The 27198-nt window shown below is 44.0% G+C and overlaps 1 protein-coding gene across 6 annotated transcripts in view; it reads left to right on the plus strand.

The window, feature by feature from the left end:
- Positions 1–998: 998 nt before the first annotated feature.
- Positions 999–27198, plus strand: part of Sh3rf2 (SH3 domain containing ring finger 2) — a 106015-nt gene continuing 79815 nt past the window's right edge. The window contains exons 1-2 of one of the 6 annotated variants that reach the window (XM_076555113.1): positions 999–1017; positions 3023–3509. In XM_076555113.1, the coding sequence (XP_076411228.1) occupies positions 3132–3509 (378 nt within the window). In that variant the 5' untranslated portion in view covers positions 999–1017; positions 3023–3131. Of the gene's footprint in view, positions 1018–1755; positions 1878–2050; positions 2357–2677; positions 3510–27198 lie in introns of those variants that run through there. The other 5 variants (XM_076555111.1, XM_076555110.1, XM_076555112.1 and 2 more) reach the window with 5 other exon arrangements.

The following is a 27198-nucleotide window of genomic DNA, read 5'->3' on the forward strand; positions in this document are numbered from 1 at the left end:
GCTCAAAGTGGGGTTTGGAAAAAGAGTTCTCTGAAGTGGACACGTGTGGGAATGTCCTGAGACGTTACGGCCCGAGACCAGAAAAGAAGACTACTGCATGTGCTTCTTCCAGACATCTCCTTCATTCTGAGCTTCATACATGTTTGATTTTTTTTTTGAACTGACATGGAAGAACACAAGAAAGACAAATGCCTGAAGGCTTCTTGATTCCCTCTTAAGATTTCCCCAGGAGCTGTGTCTAAGTGATTTCCTGTGATAAAGAATTATTGTCAGGCAGGGTATTTAGATCAGTGGTAAAGTCCTTGCTAGCAAGTATGAGTCCCTAGGTTCAATCCCCTGCTCGACGCCCCCCCCCAAAGAATTGTTATCCCTATGCTTAAACATAAGAGGACTCAATAGACAGATAGACAGAAAGGGGATAGGGAACAAAAAGAAAAGAAAGGGAAATTGATTTGTATTTGGGGGTGGGGGACAGATTCTCACAATGAAGCCCAGGGTGACCTCAAAATCATAATCCTCCTGCCTCTGCTTTCCCAGTAAAATAATGATTACAGGTGTGGACCACACACCCAGCCAGAAGACACCAGAAGGAGGAGGTCATGGTGATGGAGGAGGAAAGAAGGAGGAGGTGATGGAGAAGGAGGGAAAGGAGGAGGAGGGAGAGGAGGGGGAGGAGGAAGAAAGAAGGAGAGGGAAAGAAAGAAGATCCAGTTTCTAGTTGCAGCTTTACCCTCACTCACCAGGCAACTTGAGAGAATCTCTTGATCTCTCTGGGCACAGCTGCCTCATCTGCAAGGCATGCTGATTGGTCAATCTGGGTCATTATCTCCTGACTTCTTGCCATCCTTGACATCCCCGATGAGGTCAGGTGTCCTCAAACCCTCTCTTCTCTGAAAGCCTGCTCACTCCACGGCACAGTAGTTAAGAGCACAGACCGCCCGGCTTCCATCTGATGACACTGGTCGGTCGGATGACCTGCCTCCCGTCCATCCCAGCGTCCTCATCTGGGCAGTTAAGGTAAACTGTAGTAGTGGTGTCCTCAAGTCAGTAAAAGGGTCAAGCAGGCAAGTGCAGGTAAAGAGTTTAGAATAGTGCTGACACACACAGGGGGCCACCCTGCTGTTCTGCAATGTCATCACCTACCTGTTCAATTGGACTGCTTTGCAACTTCACATGAACACATCATTGATGAATTAAAAAATGGAGCTTTAGCATCATTTAAGGGGTGTGGAATGACTACAGGAACTAGCAAAGGAGATCGGGGATCATTCCTTTTGCCTTTTCAAAAAGATCTTCCTGTGCTCCAATTTTCAAAGTATGTGCACGCACACCCCACTTTTCTTTTCTTTTTTAATTGGAAGAAACCGAGCCAAAGATTACTGAAGCCTCTCTCGTCTCAACATTCAAGGAGTGATTATCACTTTTAAGGCCAGTATTTTACAAGAGGCTACCTTATCTTTGAACCACAGCTATCATTAATATGTTTGACCTTCTCAGAACATCCTCATAAAAGTTTAAAAATAAGCATGACCCCTTGGCATGTTTCTTACTAAGCAACTTTAAGCTGCTCGAATTGGGGGAGAAAATGGCGAAAGTGGGTCCACAAAACTGTTCCGCTGCTTGGTCCTAGCTGCTGTGACATCCAGGATGGATCAGCCCCCCGTGTGCGGGCTGGCAGGCAGCAGCTGGCAGTGACAGTGTTAACAGCCTTGGGTAAGGTGATCCCTTGAAACGGGAAGGACTTTGTGGAAGTTTTCAAAGCTTGGCAGCTCGGCTGCCCAGCCCTTCGGAGGAAAAGAGGCTGGCCGGTTAGAAGGAGCAGCCCCCTTGAGCCCAGAAAGGGGCTAGCACATTGCAGCTGAAATTATAGGCACAAGGTTAGTGGTCCCATGCACCTCTCCAGCGCGCTGACATCTTTAGAGAAGAGGCCCCCACCCCCACCCCGACCCCGCACCGCCGCCCCAAGGCGCACTATCTCTGTTCAGCGCACCTCACTTCTGCTCTGCCAGCTGCTGGGGGCCACCGGCCCTCCTGCCAAGCCCACCCGGGGTGTTGGCGGTCCCGGAGCCTGGGCGTGGCTGACTTGTACCCGGGAGACTTCTCAAAACCGGAAACTTGGTTCTCAGGCATCCGAAATGAAACTGTTTCTAAAGGCAGGATTGTTCTCGGACCACACACACACACACACACACACACACACACACACACACACACACACACACACACCTGCCCGTTCACGCTGTTTCCTCTGGGTTTCTGTAGGCTGTGACCACAAGCCTGAATTCCTTTCTGCTGCAGCTGAAAGCCGGCCAGTACAATTGTCAAAGCAGCTAAACAGGCCACAGGACTTCACCTGGTAGGAGGAAGAATGTCTCTGGCGCTACACTAATCTGGGGCGGAAGAAGGCATGGAGGGAAGGAGAGGGGAGAAGGGAGAGGGACAGGGAGACAGAGTTAAGGCAAAACAATATTGGGGAGTAGGGATTTTTTCTTGTATATTGCTCGAACAAAATAGTGGAGGAAAAGCTACTGGGGGGAGAGAAGTCTACATCTGCATGTGAGTCGATAAACACTTCCCTAAGCTCATTTGCTGTGCTGCAGATACAAGGAAGACAAGACGATCTGGGGGGGGGGGGGGGAGAGAAGGGAAGGTAGGTGGATATCCTCACAGAAACTGTATTGTCAGGGCCTTAGCCTAAGTTAAGATTGTGCTCCAGGCAGGAGAAAGCACCCCGCCAGTCCTTCCAGCAGAGAAGTAGCTCCCGCCTCAGCCGGCTGGGTTTTCTCTCCTCGCTGGGGCCCTCCACTCAGAGGCAATGAGCATTCAGTCACTGTGCAGAACTAACTCCCTCTGATCCCTGCAACAGGCACAAGTCTTCTATCCTGCAAGACTGAATCAGAATGAGTCACTTGAAGCTCCCGGAACAAAGTACTTGCAGCTGCCTCTCAAGACACTGCCTCCACGTAGGTGGGACACACCTCTCAGGGCAGTCACATTTTTTTTTCCTCCTTCCTTCAAACAGGCAGGGAATTCTGATGCTCCCAAAAGACTGGCTCTACCCGCTCAGCTCTCAGCTGCCCCTACAATGTGAATCCTGCTTCTCCAGCTCGGGACTCAAGTTTTAAAATAAAATGGATGATTTGACGTTACTTGATCTCCTGGAGTGCCCTGTGTGCTTTGAAAAGCTCGATGTCACAGCCAAAGTCCTGCCCTGCCAGCACACCTTCTGCAAACCATGTCTACAGAGGATTTTCAAGGCCCACAAGGAGCTGAGGTGCCCGGAATGCAGGACCCTGGTGTTCTGCAGCATCGAGGCTCTGCCAGCCAACCTGTTGCTGGTTCGTCTGCTGGATGGTGTGCGCTCGGGACAGAACTCCTGGAAAGGGGGCTCCTTTCGCAGGCCTCGCATACTGACCTTGCAAGACCACAGGAAAACCAAGACCAGCCCCAGAAGTCTACAGGCCAGCCCTTTCCAGCTGGTGCCCAGTGTCAGGATCCACATGGATGGGGTAAGAGAAAAGTTGCTTGCTATTACCATGTGCAATTTGGAAGTTGGTTATGTGTATTCTGAGAGCTAGGGAACAGACTTCCTTCATGTAGACAGACTTCCAGCAGAGTGCAAGAGATGATTCCCCAGAAATCAGTTTACTGAGACACAATGGGAGCTCCGAGCCTATCTAATCCATCCGACAGTTCATCTCAGAACTTCTAACACTTGCTGGATTCTCTTTAGTTTTTGTCCGGAGGGAGTTTAAGTGCTTGTAGATAATAATAATCCTTTTCTGGTCTTTCACATCTGCGGCTAAGGAACCAAACCAGTGTATGGGAAATGCCCTGGGGGGTGAGGAATAAAGAAAATAAATTCAACTACAGGTTGCTTTTGAGATTTCGGAGAGGTTTCCCTACATCAGGTGTTGATTGAATTTTACCAAAGTCTGTCTTCCCATCCTTTGCATAAAGTGCCATTGCGATGATGATCATTCATAATCTGTTCGAAGCTATAAGAGATACTTGACACCCAAAATCACGCAAGAGGGAATTGTCTCTGTGAGTGGACTGATGGATGGTAAAGGCTACGATACATAGTAGAATAGATGTGTATAGGAACATTGCCAATGTGTCTCTACAAAGTGAAGAGAACACACAAAATGCCTCCTGGGCAAGGACCCAGTCAAATGCGTGTGTACTTTTGCATTACTGATTAAAGTTCCCCATGTTCCTCTGTCTATCCCTGATAGCACACCCCGAGGACTTGATCTGGGCTGCTGTGTAGGAGCACACCTCAGGAGGAGGGCGAAGTCTTGTGAGTCCAGAGGGGTTGTTTGCATTGTCATCCCTGGACTCCCAGGACCAGAATGGACACAAAGCTATGGCTTAGATTGTTGGCATACTTAGGCAATCAAAGACTCATTCTTTGAAGTCCTGCCTAAAGCAAGCTTTAATGCTGGCAGCAGGGTCCCAAGCCTGCTCTGAAGAGTGGCAGTGGGTGGGAGCGTTTGGCACTGGGCTCCCTCCTCACACGGAAAGCCTTGCAGTGTGCATTCACATCTGTTTCCTAAGGTTTTCTTCAGAGAGTTCAGTCTCTTGGAGTTCACTGCACCTTTAAGCCACCCATGTGGTAGAGTTGTGTGCGAATATTCAAAAAACGAGAGCGGGAAGTTGGCGTGGTTTCTTCGCAGAAGGTTTTTTTTTTTTTTTTTTTTTTTTTTTTTTTTTTTTTTTTTTTTTTTTTTTTTTTTTTTTATTGCTGTTGTGCTTTCTGTAAGGGAACACATTCCAGAAAAGGGATGGGTGCTCACTCCTCTGTAGGTCTCCTCAATCAATCAGAATCCACAGGCCTGCAAAGGCAGAGTAGGGAGGAGAACAAACTTTATTCAAATCTGACTCATTAAGAGAAAAGATGTCTGTCCCTGGGTTGGCAAATCCCCCTTGAATTCCCAACACCTAGAAACCTCTTCTCTCCCCTTCCCTATAAAAGTCTGTCTTGCCTTTCAGGAGGGGGTCATCATTCACTAAGGAAATGTTGCCTGGAGGAAGGCAGGACCCCTCTCAGCAGCTTTGCCTACCTTCTGTCCAGGTGTTCATCTTCCCCATGTTGCTAAGGAAAGTGCATGCACAGTTGCCAGGGGGGTACAAGATTCACAGAGTGCTTCCCTGCAAGGGGGATCGAGAGCAGAAAATAGGAAGACGTCAGGATAGTGGGTGTCCTTGAATCTCATCGTGGGGACTTGGAACGTGGGGCGAAGGAGACAGTGATGGCTCTGTGCCTGGTCCCCAAGCTGCCCTGGACCTAGGCCTGTCATCAGGGCTAAAGCACAGACTCAAGTCCTTGAGGGCTCATGCTTTCAGAGAGAAGCCAAGTTAATAAACGTGTTTTCCAAAGAGAGGAGCTGGCAGCCCACCACTATCGTCCCGTTCATTCATTTCTTTCTTTGAAGAGTTCATCTCATGCCTCTTGTCTCTTGATGGGGATATGAGCAAGCCCATTCCTGGATGTTAATACAGTGTCATTCTACAACTTGTTTCTGCTTGTAAAAATATAACTAGCTTTCCTCTAAGTATGAAACCAGCATGCCTTCCAGTTAAGGCATGGATGGTGCACTCTGAGAGTGGACTTGCAATATCAGTCAAATCCCCTGGAGTTATTTGCCCTTTCTGCCTCAGTTTATCCAACTGAGCCAACATTCAATAATATTTGCTCCCCTCATCCCTTCTCTAAGACACTGTGAAATTATCTTTGCTGTATCACCATGGAAAACATCTGCCAGGGAAATGCAAAGCACCATCATTATCATTAATTTAAACGCACAGTATGACTTTGGGCAAGCCACTTAAGCTGGCTGGGTCTCAATTTAAAATTCTGTAAAATGGGAAAATGTATTATAAAATCCTAGAGCCACCTTGACACCTAACTAATTAATGTTTGCAAAGCACTCTGAGAGCCTTAGATGAAAGGCATTGGAAGATTGTTATCATAGTAAGTATCACTATTGGCTGTTTATTGTGCCCTGCCATACATGAGGCATTCTGCAAAACACAGGAGTTATAGCCCTTGCAGGAAAGCGGAACAGGCATTGTTATTAAACATGAGTCTATGGTGAACCCAGACTGGAGTAATACTAACTCTAAGTACTCCCCTGAGCAGGGAAAATAATCTGTTGTTGTAGGGTACCATTTTGTAAAACACATCTTTCATAGGCCTCCTTCACAGCCTGGCACGCTGAAGGAGTTCATTTTACTTCCTACCCACAAGCTTTTTAAGCCCCAAGTCTGTTCTGCTCGCCCAGGCTCATCCACCAAACAAGCTCATCAAGATCTCCTTGTTGGCACAAAGAGGCCTGATGCCTGTTGTGCCAGCAAGTATGTTAGGGTGGAACCAATAGTCACACCTCATGCTGCCAGCCCAAGAGAGAGAAAAATTAGCCCATTGTGCCTACACATCTAAATCCCTCCCAAGCTGATTGTGTAAAAAGAAAACTTGCGAAGTGGCTGCAGGCTTTTACAGCATGCAATTATTCCACGCAGATGGGGAGCTCTGGTGGGCTCCTTATGGAAAACAAAAATCCCTCTGGTTCTTAGTCCAGTGCAGCCAAGCCAAAGGAATTGGACAAGCCTTCAAAAGGATTGTGAGTTGCCAAAGAGTTTATCTCTTTTCCTCTTCATTCTGTTTAACAAAATTTCTGAATGAAGACAGGTAATAGAGGTTTTGAGAAATTAAGAATCCAAACCCCGAGTCTGCTCCTTCAATGGCTGTGTACTTTGACTGAGTCACTTAAACCTCGGGGCCTTCAATTCCCCATCAGCAAATTGAAGATAATAGTAGTACCTACCTCAGAGGGCTGTTGTGAGATATAAATGCAATGATTCATATCCATTAACTCTTAGTGCATTGACTGGCTTGCGTTGAATGCTCAATAAATATTAGCTGTGATTGTTGTTGAAGTGACTCAACACTTTCTACTCAAAATTACATGCCCTCTCTCACCCCCTTGTGAATTAGGTGCCACCCCAAAATGGTTCTTGGTGCCCTGATTATCTGGCTTGTATTGTTTTCTTCCAAATGATCTATGGCCCATAATTCAGGTATGTGACTTCCCAGCTTGTGCTGGCTTTGAAGCTCCATTCCAGAATAGTTAAAAAAAAAAAAACAAAAAACTGATTAAGTGTTTAAAACCATGCACAGAAAGCAAGTATCTGGTTATAACCTCCCAAGTAACACTGGTTCTTTATTAGCTTGGCATTTTCTCTTTTCTCTGCCACTCTCTCTTCCCCATCAAAACTGTCACCACCCTGGGTCTCTCAGGGCTGGACTTTCTCCCTGCATTGTTAAGCATGGTGGCAATCACACCCCATATCAGCAAGAACACACCTGCTGTCACCACACAGAGACCAGGTGGCTTTGTCATAGAAACTTATTCAGCTGCTGTTGCAAGCAACTGAGGAGCAAAAATGAGGTCAAAAAGCACCTAAGGGAGCTGAGGTCAGGCAGAAACCACAAGGTGGTGGAGCCCCTTTCTTGGGTCTCAGGAGTGTTCTAAGCGGCAATACAGATGGTGGGTTTTGCTGAATGTGCAAAGAGATTAAATCATTCCAGTCCCTAAAAGCAGCAGGCAGGTGACACCTGGGACGACCATATGTAGCAGGTAGAAAAATTCAGGTAGGTAGAGGCTGCCGCTGAGAAATCAGGAGACACGGGCCAGTCTCCGGCTCTACTCATATTTATTTGCGAAGAACTTCGGGAAAACATAGGGTCCCGAATGTCACTGCTGTCATGCCCCCTCAACGCACCAATTCCTAGTTATAACCCACTCTCCCTTTCATTGCCAACTGTGTTCAAGGATTGCTGCTCAAATGGAGCTGCCTTTGTGCTGGGGTTTAGTATTGGTCAGCCGTGAAGCCTTAGGCAGGTCACGTCACATCTGTCATCAGTTTCTGTACTGTAAAAGGGAGGTAATAACGGCGTGCATACAGCGTAAGGTCATGATGAAGTTAAAATGTGATGGTGCACATTGAGAGCTTAGCACAGGTGCCTGGTACCCAACAGGTGCTAAGCCATGTTAGCCACAGTCAATCATAAAGCGCCGCCATAGCAAAGTCTGCTGACAACAAGGCGCTCTAAAACAAGGGGGCGAAGCTTATGTGAGCTCACAGAGACTGGAGCAGAGAGCACAGGGTCTCCATGGGCTGCACCAGGTTCCTCTGCAGATATACTAGAGCTTTCAGCTTAGTACTTTTTCGGGACTCCTGAATGTGTAAACAAGTGGGTCTCTGATTCTTGTGCCTTCTCTTGGGGCTCTTTTATTCTTCTGTTGGCTTGGCTTGTCTAACTTCGATACGATGGTTTTCATTTTATCTTATTTTGTTGTTGTTGTTGTCATGTTTTGTTGTTATCTCCCAGAAACCTGTTCTTTTCTAATGAGAGACAGAAAGGGAGTAGATCCAGATGAGAGAGGAGATGAGGAGCAACTGGGAGGAGTAGAGGGAGGGGAAACTCCATTCAGATAAAAAAGAAAAATTAAAAATACAATAAAAAATAGAAAAGTCTGCTGGTACTGGGGGGTGAGGTATATACATAAATATTGAAAAATTAAGTAAAGGGGACTTGGGGGGAATATCAAAAGGAAAAAGTGTTCTCAAAAAGTCAGAGCTATCGGGACACCTTATCAGTAGATGCCAGGGCTTGTGGGCTGGGGGCAGGTGTGGCTGTGCCAGGGCAGCGTGAGGAATTCCGTGGCATGACACAATTACTCTGAGTCTTGATGGGGGTGGTAGTGCGATGTGCATGCACTAAAATCACAGAAATGAACACCAAGAAAATAATCAACGTACCATATGATAAATTTTCAAGGGATATTGAAAAGGGGGAGTGCGGTCTGCACACTGTTCTTGGCGCTGCCTGATTCCCACCAGGCCTCCTCTGATTTCCTCTCCCTTCTGTGAGCTCGGGACCAGTTCAGTGACGGGAAGGACTCTGCCATCGGCCTGATGATCAGGGTGATTTTTGCAGGGGGCTCCTCCCTGTTTTAGTGAGCCCAGTGTTGTGTGACCTGCAGTTGGCTAAAGGTGTCTGGCTCTCTCCCCATGGGTGGCCTCAGCTCTGAGGAAGGTGGGTGGGGCATAAAGTTCTCCTTAGTCAACGTCAATTATCCACCACAAGGGAAACGCCACCTCAGGATTAGCATATGCATATTTTTGTGTTGCTTTACTTTCTGCTTATGAAAGGATGCTGCACACATGTCTCATCCTACTATAGAGAGGTTCGGGAGAGAAAGTACTTGTGTAGTTCATGACCCATGAAGAGCAGCCTCAGCTGACCCATTCCAGGGTTCTGCTCAAACAGATGAAATACACGATCCTATCTTTTGCATTCTTCTCATTTTTGCTAACTCCAGAGACCAGCCTTTCACACCTGGGAACTGTAAATCCTCAGTGAATGTCCCCCAGAGCACCAAGTCAAACCTCAAAGCTAGAAAGTTCTTGTCAGAGTACTGTTGCCATTTCAAAGGACTAGGAATCTCTAAGTGGGAGAAAGTCATAAAAACCAGTTCTCGAACTCCCCTTCCCCCTCCTCCTCTTTGGTGCTGGAAATGGAACCAAAGGCCTCATACATGCCTAGCAACCCCCAATTACTGAGCTACATCCCCCAGCCTCTCTTGTTTGTTTTTTATTTTAGGGGAAGGTTTTGATAAGTCACCCGGCTCGTTTTGAGTTTACGCTGCCTCAGATGGGCCTTGAGCCTGTAGTCCCCCTGCCTCAGCCTCCCAGGCAGCCAGCGTTGCCGGCTTGGGGCACTCCGGCAAACTCATTTCCCAAATTTCAATGATACTAAATCGCTTTCTCCTCTCTTTCACCAGGACCTTAGTGATAGAACAAACTTGGAAAAGTGCTGTCCCATAGTTCCTATGCTCGGTCACGGCACAGACCATAGTTTTAAACAACTCCGAAACCCACTATCTCCGTTCTCTGTGGTATTTAGCTCCTACCGGTTTCCAGCCACAGGAGCTATGGTAACCTTCACTGCGAAGGAAGGATATCGGCTTCCCAGGGCTACCTCTCCAACTCTGACTGGCTAGAAACCCAGCTGTCAGCATACAAGAACAAAGCTGTATATGACAGATGTGTGTGTGTATAAATCAGATATTGATTGTAAAGTGATATCTATATAAGACATAATATCTGTGTACTTATAATATACAGGGGGGAAAAGGAAACATGGCCATAGCTACTCACAGTAACACACATCCGATTTTAGGAATGCTCAGGTGTGCTAAAAGCAGTCTTGCCTCGTTCCATTTATACTAAGTGAACGGTAATGATTTGGAGGTTAATGAAGATGTTTAGTGTAATTGTGTGTAAGTCTATCAAAATTCACCACCCTATATACTTAAACGGATACATCTTTATACATGTTATAATTCAATAAAGTTGATTAAGACAAAGAAGACTTGGACTCAAACTTACAGTCTGTGAGAATGTCAGGTAGTGAGGTAGAGCATTTTGAGGGGAGTGAAGCTTGGTCGATACAAGGAAACTCCCTACGAGATAGGCATTTTTAAAGATTGAAGGAGGATGGGGTCAAGGGATGAAAAGGCGGAGTCTGACCTGCACATGTGGCTCTAAGGAAAGGCAGGACTGCGATGTACTGCGTTAGAATGGAAGCTGGAAGAGAAGGAGGAAACAGATGGAGAGGAGGCACGGCGTCCTGCCTTCTTATCAGGGTGACTAGATACCACTTGAAAGGTGTATGTCAGTCACTCCCCGTATAAAGTCTTTCCAATAGCCATGCCAAACTGGCTACATGTCAGCAAGTGGCCTTTCGGTTATATCGGCAGAGGCTTGATAGATTTGATACAGCCAAATGAGATACAGTTAAACAGTGCTCCAAGGTGGTGTTCCTCAGTGCCCGCCACAAACAGGCCCTGTCCTGACAAGTTGTGCACTAGGAACTCTCCCTGAATCCATCTCCGATTTCTGTCAAGGCTCCAGCCTTTCTCCAAGACACCAAGAGAACACAGAACTCATCTGTCAACACTGTGCTCAGAGCCCCTAGCCTAGTTCTAACCCGTGGTAAGAACTCCAACGTGTTTACTGAAAGTTAGAGTAAATAAATAAATGAGTTCATGTCTCTGGTAGACTTCATGGAACCACGGGCTAGCTCCTTGCAGTGCAGAAATGAGCCCTTGATGAATTAAGCCATTACAGAGCTATGTGAGGAATGAGCTGCACACTATATTAGGTGCAAAGCACATGGTGCCTGAAATGCTCTTGACGTGAGTCACCTCTTTAAATACCTTTTTAATGCTGAAAACATGGTGGGTCAGGTTCAGAATCACTTGGGTCATGAATTGTTAACCTGAAGACAGGAACTGCCACTCTGCATATGGCCAACCTTTGTCATGCACCAAGAATCACACACACACACACACACACACACACACACACACACACACACACACAAACACACTCCTTGGTTCTTGATAGGTGCACTTCATCAGAGTTAATTGGCAGTTAATCCCACAAGGGAATAGACTCCAAAATAATTTGCCTGAGTTCCTTCCCCCAGCGCCTGGTATGTGTGTATGTCTCCCCACCTCTCGTGTGTGTGTGTGTGTGTGTGTGTGTGTGTGTGTGTGTGTGTGTCTGTGTGTCTGTGTCTATATGTATGTCTGTGTGCCTGTGTATTTCTGAAAGGGAACAGATGTCTTAGTAGTGTTTTAAAACACATATTCCAATTTTTTGGTTGCTTCTGATTAGGCTTTCCCTGAGATAAGCAAACAAGACAGTGTCGTGGCGCAGAAGAAAGGCCCTGACATGTACTGGTTGTGTGCTTCTGGGTAGGTTACTTAGCAACTCTGAGAATTGTTGGTATCAGATAGAAATAGCAGGGCACACCTCACAGAATGATTTGGAGAACTGTCAGTGAGACCGTGTTTATAAAGTACCCACCCAATGGTCTGGCTCCTAGCAAGGTTAACTGTGGTTATGCTCATCCAGGTAGCCTCATGTGTCTATTAAAAATACTATCCCACTTACCATCTAAATGGCTTATCTGTGCTGTAAGCATGGAGGTAAGCATGATCCTGAGGGCCGGGGAATGCCTTTCAAGTACAAAGACTAAAGTTCAATCCCCAGAACCCATGTCAAAATCCTATGCCTGGTGGTGCACCAGGGAGCCAGAGGCGGGAGAATCCCCAGGGCTCACTGACCTAATTGGTGAGCTCCAGCCAAATGAGAGACCTTGTCTTTTATACATCTATATTTTTTTATTTTATTTTTATTTCATGTGCACCAGTGTTTTGCTTGCATGTATGTCTGTGTGAGGGTGTCAGATCCTCAGGAACTGGAGTTACGGGCGACAATTGTGAGCTGCCATGTGGGTTCTGGGAATTGAATCTGGGTCCTCTAGAAGAGGAGCCATCACTCTTAACCACTGAGCCATCTCTCCTGCCCAAGAGACCCTTAAAGGGTCTTAAAGGAAGTAGATGGCCTTCCTGGGAATGGCACCTGAGATTGTCCTCGCCGCCACACACATGCACAGGTACTCACCCACATACCCACACATTAAATAAAATAGTGATCCTGGTGCCACTTGAAGGCTAAACCAAGGAAAATTCAAGGGATTGTCTAGCACTGGGCCTTATATTAAGCTCTTGTAGGCACACGCCGCCTTTCTCTTTGACTTCAGTGAAGATGAAAGCAAATGAAATGTGACCCTTGTCCTGAACAAGCTGAATACGCTAACCATGGTGATGCAGTCAATAAATCCTAAAAGTAGCACAGCGTTCTAAGGTAACACGGGTGAGGATTGGCCCACTCTGCCAACACAGTCCGTGTAGAGTGGATGGCCTGTGTGTAATTCCTGGGGCAGAGCGCTTCAACCCACAGACTCTCATTTCATGTGTTTTTAACTCATAAAAATGAATTCATTGTTGTGTGTATGAGTATTTTCCCTGCATGTATGTCTGTGCTCCAAGTACACGATACAGTGCCCGTATAAGCCAAAAGAGGGAGTTAGAGCCCCTGGAACTGGAGCTACAGACAGTTGTAAGCCACCGTGGAGGTGCTAGGAATTGAACCCAGGTCTGCTAGAGGAGCAACCAATGCTCTTAATCTCTGAGCCATCTCTCCAGCCCAAAGACTCTCACTTCATCTAGATGCAGCCATTGACGTGAATGCTACTGGAACCTCTGCTTTATCCACAGTAGTTCCAGGCTCAGCTGGTGCTGGTATTACTATTTTAATAGGAGAACATGACTGCAGATCAACTTTTAGCATCCCTCTACCAGCTATGGGAGAGTTCAGGGAAGTGATCAAGGTTGCACTTTTTTTAAACTAAATTTATTATTTCTTTTACATCCCAACCACAGTTTCCCCTCCCTCCTCTCCTCCCACTCCCTCCCTCATCTCCACTCTGCTCCCCCTGTCCCCCCCCCACACACACACACAAATCCACTCCTCCTCTATTTCTGTTCGGAAAGGGGCAGGCTCCCATGGCTATCAACAAAGCATGGCATATCCTACAAGTTGCAGTAGGACCAAGCACCTCCCCTTGTGTTAAGTCCAGGCAAGGCAATCCAGTATGAGGAATAGATTCCCAAAAGCCAACCAGAGCATTAGGGTCAGCCCCTGCTCCTGCTGTTAGCAGTTTCACAAGTAGGTCAAGCTACACAACTGTCACATATATGTAGAAGGCCTAGATCAGTCCCATGCAGGCTCCTAGTTGTTGGTTCAGTCTCTGTGAGTTCCTATGAGCCATGGTTAGTTGTTTCTGTGGGTTTTCTTATGATGTCCTTGACCCCTCTGGCTCGTACAATCCTTCCTCCTTCTCTTCAGCAAGATTCCCTGAGTTCAGCCTAATGTTCAGCTTGGGTTTCTGTATCCATATCCATCAGTTACTGGATGAAGTCTCTCTGATGATTACTGGGGATAGTCACCAGTCTATGAGTATAGCAGAGTATCAGTAGGCATCATTACGTTGACATGTTTTTTCTCCAATTGTGTTTGGTTCTATCCTATGTCTCTGGACCATCTAACCTCTGGGTCCTGGCACTCCAGGCAGTGTCTTGGGTGGGCTCACTCTCATGGCATGGATCTCAGGCTGGACCAGTCATTGGGTGGAGACACTTCCACAACCTCTGAGGTTGCATCTTTTTTTAATGCTCATGGTCTGGGTCACTAATTATCTAAGCTCTGATGGATGACATTGAGTCTACAAACTTCAGAATACACTGAAGTATATATGCTGAGTTTTGAGTCCTGGTCCCCTGGCCCCAAGGCTTGTGGTTTGAGAAAATGTGTCTTTGGGTACCATTCACATACATAAGCATTCGGGGTCAAGAGAAAGTCTAAACAACTTAGAGAATTCAGTATAACCCTTCCCCCAAAGGGCTAACAAGAGGACACTTGCCTGGAGAAGGAGAAATAGAGCAGATAATCCCACAGATCTTGAAACAGACCACCCAAGCTGAGGGCATCCATCAAAGGGCCACGGATAGGAGGGCAAGAATGAGACATTCTGCCAATCAGGAAGTTGACCCCACGTGGCTGGGATCACTCGGGGGTCTGTGTAGCTTTCATTCCTCTGGGAGTCCAGTCCTCCATCTCACACCCCAGGTCAGTCTTATGCTCTTCATGAGATTCCTAGGGTCCCCTGTTGTTACCGACTCAGCATCTACAGCCTGCACGATACTGTCTCTTTCCCACTGACCTTAAGCTCTATGGGTAAGAAAGTGACCTATCTCCCTCTGTATCTAGTGCAACCACTAACTGCAATCATCACTCACTAAGTAGTCATTGAATGCATAATGTTTAACATACTGTAAGAAACCACAGTCAGATTCATCAGCCTCAAGGCTGAAGAATTCCTGTTCACTTCCCCCTGAGGCTAGCAGAAGGATATATAGCACCCATTTTTTCTCCCAGAATTCCTACCAGCCACTGTCTGGTTGACAAGGGTGTTTCTTGACTTAGGTCCAGGTGTGCTAGAAATGGCATGTAAGTTCTTGCAGAGGATTCAAAGGTAATTGGATTTCCGAAGGTTTAAAAAAAAAGAAGTCAAACCAGAATGGAATGGAGCAGATTTGCAAGAACACCACCAGGTGACTAGCATGTCTTCTCAGTAAGTCATCCTGGTTTTCGCAGAATTAGGAATGATATCACCATACATATAAAAGTATTTTAATTGGTTACCAAGGCAATGCAACAGAATCACTGGGCACAGAACAGGAATAGAACTGTGCAGGGCCGTGTTCAGGAACGCTGTTTATCTGAAATATTAACAAGCTGCCTGGGTATGACAAAGCCAGGGTGACAATAAATCTTCTTTGGGACTTTTGCTTAATAAATAAGAAAAATGGATCAGGGAAAGAGAAAAACTCTCTTCCCTCTTCTCTCGAGAAGCAATAGAGGTGGTCTTCCAAAACTCAAGTGTCTTCTTGGAGTGGAGAATTCCCATGGTTGGAGGAAATCCAAGGCAACTGGCTCTGTGCTTAAGGGAAGGTGGATCCAGGTGAGAGGATGGAAGGGACACCAGAGCTGCCTCCCTCCTGAGAGAGTAGATCAAGGTTACATTCAGGATGCAGGAACCACCGAAGTCACAGAACAAAATTTTCCCATCCCTTCCTTCTTAGTTCCCTTTATATTAGAAAAAAAATTTCACATTAAACACCATTATCATCATCATCATCATCATCATCATCATCATCATCACCACAACCACCTTGGTTTTTCCTAAACAGGCTTTCTCTGTATAGCCCTGGTTGTCCTGGAACTTGCTCTGTAAACCAGGCTGACCTAGCTCAGAGACCTATATTACTTATAAACTGTATGGCCATGGCAGACTTCTTGCTATCTAGTTCTTATACCTTAAATTAACCCATTTCTATTCATCTATACCTTGCCATGTGGCTCGTGGCTTACCGGTATCTTTACATGTTGCTTATCATGGCAGCTGCAGGCAGCATCTCCTGACTCAGCCTTCTACTTCCCAGAATTCTCCTCTCTCTTTGTCCCACCTATACTTCCTGCCTGGCTACTGGCCACTCAGCACTGTATTTATTAACCAATCAGCACAACACATTCACAGCATATGGAACATCCCACAGGACTTCTCCTTTTCTTTTTTTCAAAAAAAGAAGGTTTTAACTTTCACATAGTAAAATTACATATAACAAAACAATTATCAAGCAAGAATTATAGTTATAATATCTAGTTTATTTGAATTTGGCAAAATTAAAGAAGATAACCTATCTATCCTATATTTGTGAGTCTAAGGTTTCATATCTAATTTATCTTTTATCATAACTAAGGAAAATTATAACTATCTAGTCTTCAACTACATCAAAGACCTCAGAAGGATATACTATTACCTGAGAAATGGGAGAAGGACACAAGCAACTTTCAGGAGTCTAGTGAAAGTAGACAGAGACAGCTGGCAGCCTGGACAGTTGTCCAAAGTTCCTCTGTAAAACTGGGGCATCTGTCTTCAGCCCACAGGCATAGAATCTCTCAGTTTCTTCTTTGTGTCCTGTAGAATGTCTGGCAGTTTCCTCTGAGAAGCAGGAACCTGAAGGACCATTTCACCAAGCAAAGTTCAGTGGTCACCTTCCTATGGGTCCTGCATGTCCAGTCAATCAAGCAGTTTCTTGCCCAAATGGCTATTTTTGCCAAGAAAATAAACTCCATATAGAGTGTCTTCGATGCCCATTCTCTCTGAAGTAAATCGGTGCTGCCAGGAGCAGACATGTCTCACTGTCCAGAAAGTCTAAATTTTTAAAACATTTTAAATGCCATATTCTGTAGGTCTTTAAAGTGTTTGAAGATTACCTACCTAATTGAATTATATCTATGTATACCTAGAAAACTTAACATGACTACAAGTTTGACTATCATAGAAGATTAATTATTAATCTGTATTTTTAATTATCCATTACAATCTAAATGAGTTACATAAACATAATACCTCAAACAAGAGTAGAAATATATATACAGTATAACAAAATTAACTTCAAATTTATATCAATAAACTAAAATCTACAGCAATGTAAAACATTTGTAAACAAGTTGTTCTTTAAAAGTAGGTTCATCAATTTACCCTTTTTATTGTATCATATCTAAACAATTCCCATTTCTTCTCTAGAAAGAGACTGCATTTATAACCAACCTGTTTTAAACATGCAAAATAAACATAATTTCCTTTACTCCCCCACTGTTCTTTGGAGGTCTGCAATATTTCTCATTTTTCAGATGAGAAAACAGCTAGTTAGCGGCAGGGCCAGGACTTGAACCTGATCTGCCTGAAGCCAAGGCTTAGGCACTGAGCAGGGCAACCAAGGGGACCAGGAACACAGGATGTTTTCCTGTGAAGCCTGCACAATCTGGCATTGCTGGTCGCTTCCTGCTGGCACCCATCTCTGAATTCTAATGCTTCTGAGAAGCTTCCAGAATGAAGCTTAATCCTTGGCTATTGCACCTCCATGGAGATGTGTTGTCTTAACCAGGACTGCTTGATCAGAAATTTAAGAATCTCAATCATAAAAATGAGTCTAGGTGAGTAGAGAAGGAGATAAAAAGAGGTGATATTGGGTGAGATAAAAGAGGAAAATAGAGGAGAGAGGTGGGAAGGATATACAGGAGGTCTAGATGTTGGGGGGAACTGGGCATGAGGAGAACAGAGGGGGAAGCCAATCAGAAATCAGATGTGCAAGAAAATTGGGGGGAGATATTTCAGCAGGAGTCATGACAAGCTCTGGTCCAGAACTAGTCTGCTTTCCCCCAAAATATAAACAGTTAGAGCAAAATATTTATGTTCCATTCCCTACAGAAACCTGTCATCTGGGCAGGTGGCAGGAAGCCAAGCCTGAACGTCAGGAAACTCGGCTTCTACCCCTGTCTCAGCTGCAGAGCAATCATGGGACTTCAGATGCATCTGTTCGCCAGCAAACCTTAGCAATGAACCATGGTTTGGAGAGAAGTTTTAAATTCTCCTTCTCAATAGTATAGCATTCCAAATTTAAATTTTCCCCTTCCAATTTTAGAGACTATGTAGGAGAAACATAAAATTTTAAGGAAATTTTTAATTCAATTCTAAGTTTCTCAGGGAAAATATATATATATCAACCATCTTGAGCCCTTCCAGTTTTCAAGGGTCTAGGATGATTTAAGCCACAGAGCAGTACCTTTTCACAACAGGAAAACTAAGACTCAGGAGAAGTAAGACACATGTCCAAGGCCACTCATGTACACTGACTCTAAATCCACACTCTAGTTCAGTGGGTCGCAACCCCGTGGGGTCAAACAACCCTTTCACAGGGGTCACCTAAGACCATCAAAGAGCACAGATATTTACATTATGATTCATAATAGTAGCAAAATACAGTTATGAAGTAGCAACAAAAATAATTTTATGGCTGGGGTCATCACAAGAGGAGCTGTATTAAAGGGTCACAACATTAGGAAGGTTGAGAATCACTGCTTTAGACACACCGTGGGATGTCAGGGTGAAGCTCTGCTCGCCTGTGCAAAGAACATGTGTAGCACACAGCTGTTTACTTACCATGCATTCATGTATTTCTCTAGAGTCCTGTTACTAGTCTAAGTCTTGGTACTCCCCAGCCACACACGCAGGGTCTATGTAAGTCATCTCATTCTTATGTTCTGGACTCTTACATCTGAAAGAGATTCTGAAGGTCCTCTAAAGACAGCTGGCTACCTCTCCCATGCTTCAGTCCTCTCTTTGGTTTCCCAGAGAAAGGTCCACCTGCAGGGCCCGAGTGTGGTCTGTTCCCTCCACCTCTTCCTGAAATGTCTTCCTGAAGTGGAGTCACAAGACACATCTGTTCCATCTTAAATAGGAGCCTAGAGCTTTTTGAAGGCAACTCAGAGCACGTGCATTTTATTGTCAATAATATCTTGTTTTCAATCTTATTTTCTTCCAGCTGAAGATTTCATTGATTTCAGCCACTGATTTCAGTTTTAAGTATTGTTGACACACGGGGCAGTATAGAGCAATGGTTAGGAGCACGGGGCGGGGGTGGGGTGGGGGGAAGGCTTTAAAGTCATCATAATTGGCTTCAAATTCCAGCTCTTTTTCTTCATTAAGAATGGAGATAACATACAACACAGCATACATCAGTTCTGAGAAAACTGATATTTTCAAGGAAAGACCCATGTTCATAATATATGTTATTAGATTTTTTTTTTTTATTGCCACAACTTCTTTTTTTCAGGGGAGGGTTCTTTTTCGAGACAGGGTTTTTCTGTGCAGTTTTGGTGCCTGTCCTGGATCTTGCTCTGTTGACCAGGCTGGCCTCGAACTCATAGAGATCCGCCTGGCTCTGCTTCCCAAGTGCTGGGATTAAAGGTGTGCACCACCACCGCCTGGCCACAACTTCTATTCAAGTATTCATCTTATTTTACTGTGTGTGCCTAGTCCAAGGTCCTATTGCTTTCTGTTTAAACCACCCATAAATAAGCATGCTGGGATTTTGTGCCCTGAAGCACCTCTGAAGCAGCGCTACATCACAGGTTCAAGTCCCTCCAGCAAGAAGCACCGCACTCCTAAGGGAATCTTTCTTGACACCTTTTCCCTGTAAAGAGCCTCTAGCCATTACAAACTGCTAAAACAACACCTTAACGGGTATACTGTTCTTCAAAGCCTTTAGGGAAAAATATTTTTAGTTTCCATTTTGGAGAATATATTTCATAGTGTGTGTGTGTGTGTGTGTGTGTGTGTGTGTGTGTGTACTGCTATAAATTAAGCTCAGTGAAAGGAAGAAATTCTGCATTTCAGTAACAGCAGCAACTGACATTCATCAGTGACAAAAATCTATACCGAGTGCTCTCTGCAAACTGGACACTAAACTGGGCACTGGTATATAATCACAAACAAGACAGACTGACATATGCTCTGTTAGGATAAGCAGAAAGAACCGCATCATACACGCATGCACACATGCATGCACGCACACACGCACGCGCACACACGTACAAGCACCGGTGTTCTTACTTGGGTCCCCTCGATGATTGTTTAGAAGATACAGGAACACTGTCAGGGCAGTGGAAACATTGTCTAGGAAAGAGAAGATGAGCTTTAAGGATATACAGTGAAGCCAGCTGCTTAGTCCTCCGGGTAAAACTCTGGGAGCTGGTAAATTCTACTAACAGGTGATAAATGTGGTGGATTTATAGCCCCCATCTATGAGCCATTGGTTAAAAGTGGTCCTTGGGAGCAAATCAAGTTCTACAAAGAAAAGAGTTCCAACAAACTCTTGGAAGTTTGACTATTGGAAATGAGCTGACTCCTGCATACATGTGGTCCAAGTACATATACTTGGGCATAGACCCATGCACATAAAATAAATATTTAAAACAATAAATGTAATCTGAATAAAGTATGACTTTTGGTTAACAACTTATAAATACTAGTTTATTAATATTAAATCTACCATCTGGATGTAAATCATTAGCCACAGGTGTAATTGGATACAGGCTATATAAGAAATCTTCATGTTATCCTAGTTATTTTTTGTGAATCTAAGCAAAGTTTTTTGTTTTAAATAATAGACCAAATATAAGAAGATATAAATAAGATATAAACAAGGAAATATAAATAAACTATTATTCCAACTCAAAGTAATAATTTTTGTTTTTAGTGAATATTCTTTTAACCATTTTTGATATATAAATCTTTAACTATATTTTAATAAGAAATTATCTTGATCTTTCCATATCTACTATTTAGTAGTCTGCTCCCAAAATACGGCAAGCCTATGAATAAACATACTTGCATAATATTTTAGATGGCTTCATATTGAATTAACGACCTTAATTTATTGAACTAATGCTTGTCATTGAATAAACATTATGATATCTAAATTTCTGCTGTGCTACAAAGTGATGCGACATCTTTTGTGTTGTTCCTGTGCACTTTAAGATCAGTTCAATCCATAAAATGTTAACATTTAAAGAGCGTGTTTCCTGAAATAGTGGCCTCTTCTCTGTTCTTCATCTCAGTTTCCAGCTTAGGGTTAGGGTCACTATATTCTGCCAAAGTAGATTTTGTTCTTATTTTGAGACAGGGTCTCAATATGTAGCCTTGACTGGCCTAGAACTCACTATGTAGACAAAGCTGGCCTCCAACTCACAGAGAGTCTCCTGCCTCTGATCTACTCTCCCAAGAGCCGGGATTAAAGGGGTATGCCACCACACCTTGCCTGAGTAGATGTTTAAAGATGCCTCTTAAAGGGATCTTTTAGTTGTACATCTTTCTTTCTTCTTTTTTCTAGAAACCTCTTTACTTCTATTTTAGGACTAAAACACTTATTTACACTGTATAAAGTACTATTCTGGTAATTGTTGACACCTGTCAACTACGAATCAGTAGTATTTCTCCTGCACATTGAAGACATCATTCTAGGGCTTTCTGATTTTTATTAGTGGTGCTAATAAATATGCAATTGTCTGATTTTATTACTCTTTTTTTATTTTGTTTTGTTTTGTTTTATCTTGAGACAGGGTTTCTCTGTGTAGTTTTGGTGCCTGTCCTAGATCTCACTCTGTAGACCAGGCTGGCCTCGAACTCACAGAGATCTGCCTGTCTCTGCCTCCCGAGTGCTGGGATTAAAGGTGTGCACCACAACTGCCAGGCTTTATACTTTTTTTAAGGTAACCTATATCTTTTTTTTTTTTTTTTTTTTTGGTTTTTCGAGACAGGGTTTCTCTGTGTAGCTTTGTGCCTCTCCTGGGACTCACTTGGTAGTCCAGGCTGGCCTCGAACTCACAGAGATCCGCCTGGCTCTGCCTCCCGAGTGCTGGGATTAAAGGCGTGCGCCACCACCGCCCGGCTTTATATCTTCTTATCTGATTCTATCAAATATCACTCCTTTCTATTTGTTGGTCTACACATTGATTATGATGTGTTTCAGCTAGTGCACTTGTGTGTGTGTGTGTGTGTGTGTGTGTGTGTGTGTGTGTGTGTGTCTCGCACATGCACGTGTGTGTTTGATTATTTACTTGGAGTTTGTAAAGCCTCTTAAATCTGTATATTGATGTCTGTTTCAGTGATGGGAAGAAACGTAGCTCCCCAAAGATGCTCATGTCTTAATCCCTAGTAAACAATCCATGTTAACATCATAGATTAATTTGGGTCATTAATCAGATGACCCCGAGTGAAAAGATTGCCCTGGGTTATCCTTGTAGGCCTGACATAACCAACTGTTCACACAATGAAAGAAGCAGATAGAAGAGGTGCTCAGAGTGAGCTGATGTTGAAGAATTCAGCCCATTCATGCTGACTTTGAAGGTGGAGAAAGGGGGCCTGGGCCATTCCTGAAAGCTGGAAGCTACAGGGAAGTGAAGCGCCCCCTAGAGTCTCCAGAAAGCGGTGCGCCCGGCCCACATCTTGAGTTCAGCCCAGTGATACTCTTGTAAAATTTCCGACTTCCAGGACTGGCAACAAAGTCCTGTTGCTCTAAGCCAGTTACTTGTTAGGACAACTACAGAGACATCACACAGTGCTCTCCAAAAGTTCTGCGAAATTCTTCAAATATGATCCCCAAATACCATCTTTTCCTTGCACTCTATCCTCCATATCTCTTGACTCCATCTTAAATATTTAGTATCTTTTTATTTTGGTGATTACTTAAAAACTGTTGACTCTGGTTCTACTGTACATTAACTCATATTTATCCCTATAGATAATTTTTATATAAATGTAATCGAGTTATATTATGCACATCTTTAAAAGAAAGATATACTTCTACTCAATATTTTATTATAGGCTTGAAATTTCCATTTTAGAAGTGCAATAAAATTATTTTGACCAAAAATAAATTTTCATTTTCTTTATAGTTGTCTTAGTTAGAGTTATTATTACTGTGATGAAACACCATAACAAAAAGAAACTTGAGGAGAAAAGGGTTTATTTGGCTTCTGCTTCCACATCACAGTTCATTATCAAAGGAAGTCAGGACAGGAACTCAAGCAGGACAGGATCCTGGAGGCAGGAACTGATGCAGAGGCCATGGAGGGAGGCTGCTTCCTGGCTTGCTCCCCATGGCTTGAAGGCTCAACCTTCTTTCTTATAGAACCCAGGACCACCAGCCCAGGAATGGCACCACCCACCATGAGCTGGGCCCTCCCCCATCAATCACTAATTAAGGAAATGTCCTACAGGCTTACCTACAGCAGGATCTGATGGAGGCATTCTCTCAAGCGAGGCTCCCTCCTCTCTGATGACTCTAGCTTGTATTAAGTTGACGTAAAAATAGACAGTACAATGGTCATCTGTTGAAATCACTTTTACTAGTTCTCTTCAGTCTGTCTACCCAGTTCTGGGTGACCAAATATACCATTAGAATCCCCTTAGGTTAATTAACATGGTACATAAGGATTTTCTGATGATTGATAAATACATATTTATGTGTTTATGTATGTTTACTTCTGTTTTGAAAAAAATGACTTTTTTATCTTAGATTCCAAATGTCTCATACTTTAGTGTCAATTTTACTTTCAATAAAATTAGTAATTAAAAAAAGAAGAAAGAAAATAAGCTGACTAAATTAGAAATGGTGAAGGGCTCAGAAGAGATGTTAGCAACACACTTACACACACATGCAGTTGTATACACACACACACACACACTTGTCATGCATCTACTGACATCAAAAATCACAAAACAGAAGACACAAAGCCCTTTGTTGAGGGTGGGGAAATAAAGTCTCCGCAGAGGACACATTTACGATGATATTGAAGAATGACAGGCAGACAGCTCCATGGAGACCAGAGAATGAAAGCAGAACTGACTGCCTTCAGCCAAGAGCAAAGTCATACTGGAGTGAAATCCAGATCCTTGGAGCTGGCTCAGGAGACTTCACCCTAAAGACCTGGGGCCAGGCTGTCTTCTAAGGAGGACCCATCTAACAGATTCTTTCCATGATTCCCTGAGGCCTGGTCTAAACTGGGAGCTGCAAGGGCAGTCTACACCATGCTTTCTGATTACTTTCCTTTAAAATGCAAGTGATAAGGAATCATAAAACACAGGTGTAAAAAAAACTCTTAAAGAAGAGAGGGTAATAAAAAGACATCTGCTCCGATGTCTTTCCAAACAAGTGTGGAGTATACTGTTTAATGAGAGAAACGGAGATTCCAAGGTCACACCGTTTGCCAGTGAGGTACACAAGGAACAAACCCTAGATTTTCTTACTCTCAGTCACAGCTCTTTGAATTCTCCCAACCTACTTGGTCTCTTCCACAGGCCATTTGGTTTGTTTGCCTCCAAAGCAAGTGGCACCCTAAAGGATATGTTTGAAATACGAACATATGGAGATTATGGGTGATGCTTGGCAACAGGGTGCCTTCAGACCTCCTGAGCTCAGCAAATAGGTGTTTATACGGCCTCACAGTTCATGCTGATTTTGAACCTCAAAGGGCAGTTTTTTAAGTAAGACTCCAGGAAATGGGTAAAGGATAAGCTGTCCAGAGAAACCCCAATAAAGTTATCTTTAAAATTTAATAGAGATGCCATGAAGAAGGTAAGCATAAGCTCTTAGGGAATATCCCTTTTATCTATTATCTAAAAACATGTCTTAGGCAGTATTTACCCAACATAACTAAATTCTTTGTTTTTGTTTGTCTGTTTGTTTGTTTTAATTTTAAAATCATTTCCAAAGAATACCAAAAAAAAAAAAAAAAAAAAAAAAAAAAAAAAAAAAGATGTTAGGCAGTCACAGAGTTTTAGGGAGGCTTAGAAAAATCTGCTGTCCCATGAGGAGCAATTGTTCCAAAAGACCCCTGCTGGCTTCCACCTTAGACCTTACTCACACTAAGAACAAGGCCTCCCCTTGGTCCTAGTCCCAATGGTATATAGGAAGTCAATGCACTTAGAGTAGGGAAGGAGTCTTCCCTGATACTTTTTTTTGCATTACTAATTCCCAACTTGAAAGTCAAGTTAGGTACATCCCACTGACACAACCTAGATCCCTAGCTAACAGTGAAAGTGATGATGCTTGCATGCTCAGCTTCCCAGTGTTGAAATAGATCCTACCAGCCACTAAAACATATGAAGTGGGTGCAGGGCACTCAAAGCAATCACAGGCAGGTGTCACACACACACACACACACACACACACACAAAATCAAGGCATCAAAGAGCTGAGAGTCACATAATTCCAGCACCACCACCCCAGAAAGGAAGCCTCTGTCAATATTGCCTAGTTTGATAAATGGTGCTTAATTAAGATCTGCTGATCTCAGATGCAGAGATCCACAGCCAAGCACTCACTGGCTGAGCTCTGGGAGCCCAGCTGAAGAGAGGGAGGAGGGATTCTATGAGCAAGGGGGGGAATAGGGGTCAAGATCATGATAGGGAAACCCACAGTGACAGCTGACCCGAGCTCATGGGAGCTCACGGACTCTAGATCGACAGCTAGGGAGCCTGCATGGGACTGACCTAGACCCTGTGCATGTGGGTGACAGTTGTATAGCTTGGTCTGTTTGTGGGGCCCCTAGCAGTGGGACCAGGATCTGTCCCTGGTGCATAAACTGGCTTTTTGGAACCTATTCCCTGTGGTGGGATGCCTCTCCCAGCCTTGATGCTGAGGGGAGGAGCCTCAACTTGATATGCCATGCTTTGTCGACTCCCATGGGAGGCCTTACCCTTTCTGAGGAGTGGATGGAGGGAGAGGTAGAAAGAAGGTGGGAGGACAGAGCAGGAGGAGAGGAGGGAGGGGAAACTGGTTGGTATGTAAAATAAATTTAAAAATTAAAAAAAAAAATCTACTAATCTGATACTGCCCAGGAGTTTTTTGTTTGTTTGGTTGGTTTTTGTTTGTTTGTTTGTTTGTTTGTTTTTTCGAGACAGGGTTTCTCTGCATAGTTTTGGTGCCTTTCCTGGATCTCACTCTGAAGACCAGGCTAGCCTCAAACTCACAGAGATCTGCCTGACTCTGCCTCCCAAGTGCTGGGATTAAAGACATGCGCCACCAACCGCCCGGCCCCAGAAGCTTAATCCAACCTGGATTAAGAACCCTGGATCTAAATCCAAACACTCTTTTGTGTCTAAGATTGACAAAACTAAGACGAAATCAAATCCTATCTCCCCCTGTTTTCTTCAAGTCTCTAATATCTGTCACCTGGACTTTTGCTTAAAGACTACTGCCCTACCTCACTTGTGTTTAACTTCTGGTTTCTATTTTATAAGCAGGAAAAAAAGAGGTAGACTATTTGTTTAAAAAAAAAAAAAAAGGAGGGGGGGCTGGTGCTGTTACCAGTGGAACTCCACTGAAATAGAAAATGAGGTTCTCACCTTTGAAGAATAGTAACAGGATGTGAAATTGCTATTGGCACTTTAAGATTCATTAGCAGGGTCAAAGTGTGGATCAAAAGAACCCAATAGGCAAAGCAGTTAGCAGTACTCTGTTTCGCTGGAAAACAAGGCAGGCATTTAAAATGCAGTCCCTCCAAGAGCCTTCCCAGGTAGGGTCGTATTTGGTAGCAGCAAGACACTGATGGAAATTTTATACAAATGCTGAAATGAGTTTTGCTAACACAGACTCCAACAGTGAACACTGCCCAACCTTGACTCTTGCCAAGTTGCCCACGGAGAGAAAATGAAGAGGGCAAATTGATAACATTCTTGAAGACAGCGGGATTCTTCAGGAGCCACCATCTTCCTGCATCCATCTTCATCTAGCTGCCTCATGACAATCTCAAAGGGAATGTAGTCTGGGGAACCCGGAGGGCGTCATCTTCAGCTGCCACAGGGGCAGTTTCCCTTACTTCGCAACAGATAGAAGAATGTAATGACTAGTTAGAGTTGTTTTGTTTCTCACAAACTTCTTTGTAAGAACCATTACCTCTTTCTGGCCCCAAGGAGACTAGAGAGCTGAGGAGAGAGGATATTTCCAAGGTAGATGAAGGAACTCTTCTCAGGATTCTAGCTGCAGACCAGAAACTATTTGAGGATTCTTTGGAATGCAAGTTCTTGAATACTTAAAATGCAATCAACATAAGGAGTGGTAAAAGAATCTTAGTAGCTTTGATTTAAAGAAATTTCAGCAGTCACTTGGCCATGGACAATAACCGCAGGGGTTTTATCACTAACTGAAGTAATGAACTAAGGTGACCAATTCAGAAAGAAAGAAAAGTTGTCCAAGTCAGATGTTAATACCTATTAAATCAATTTATCTAGGGAAATTTTCT

The sequence above is a fragment of the Peromyscus maniculatus genome, chromosome 19, assembly GCF_049852395.1.
Source record: "Peromyscus maniculatus bairdii isolate BWxNUB_F1_BW_parent chromosome 19, HU_Pman_BW_mat_3.1, whole genome shotgun sequence".
Classification (NCBI taxonomy): domain Eukaryota; kingdom Metazoa; phylum Chordata; class Mammalia; order Rodentia; family Cricetidae; genus Peromyscus; species Peromyscus maniculatus.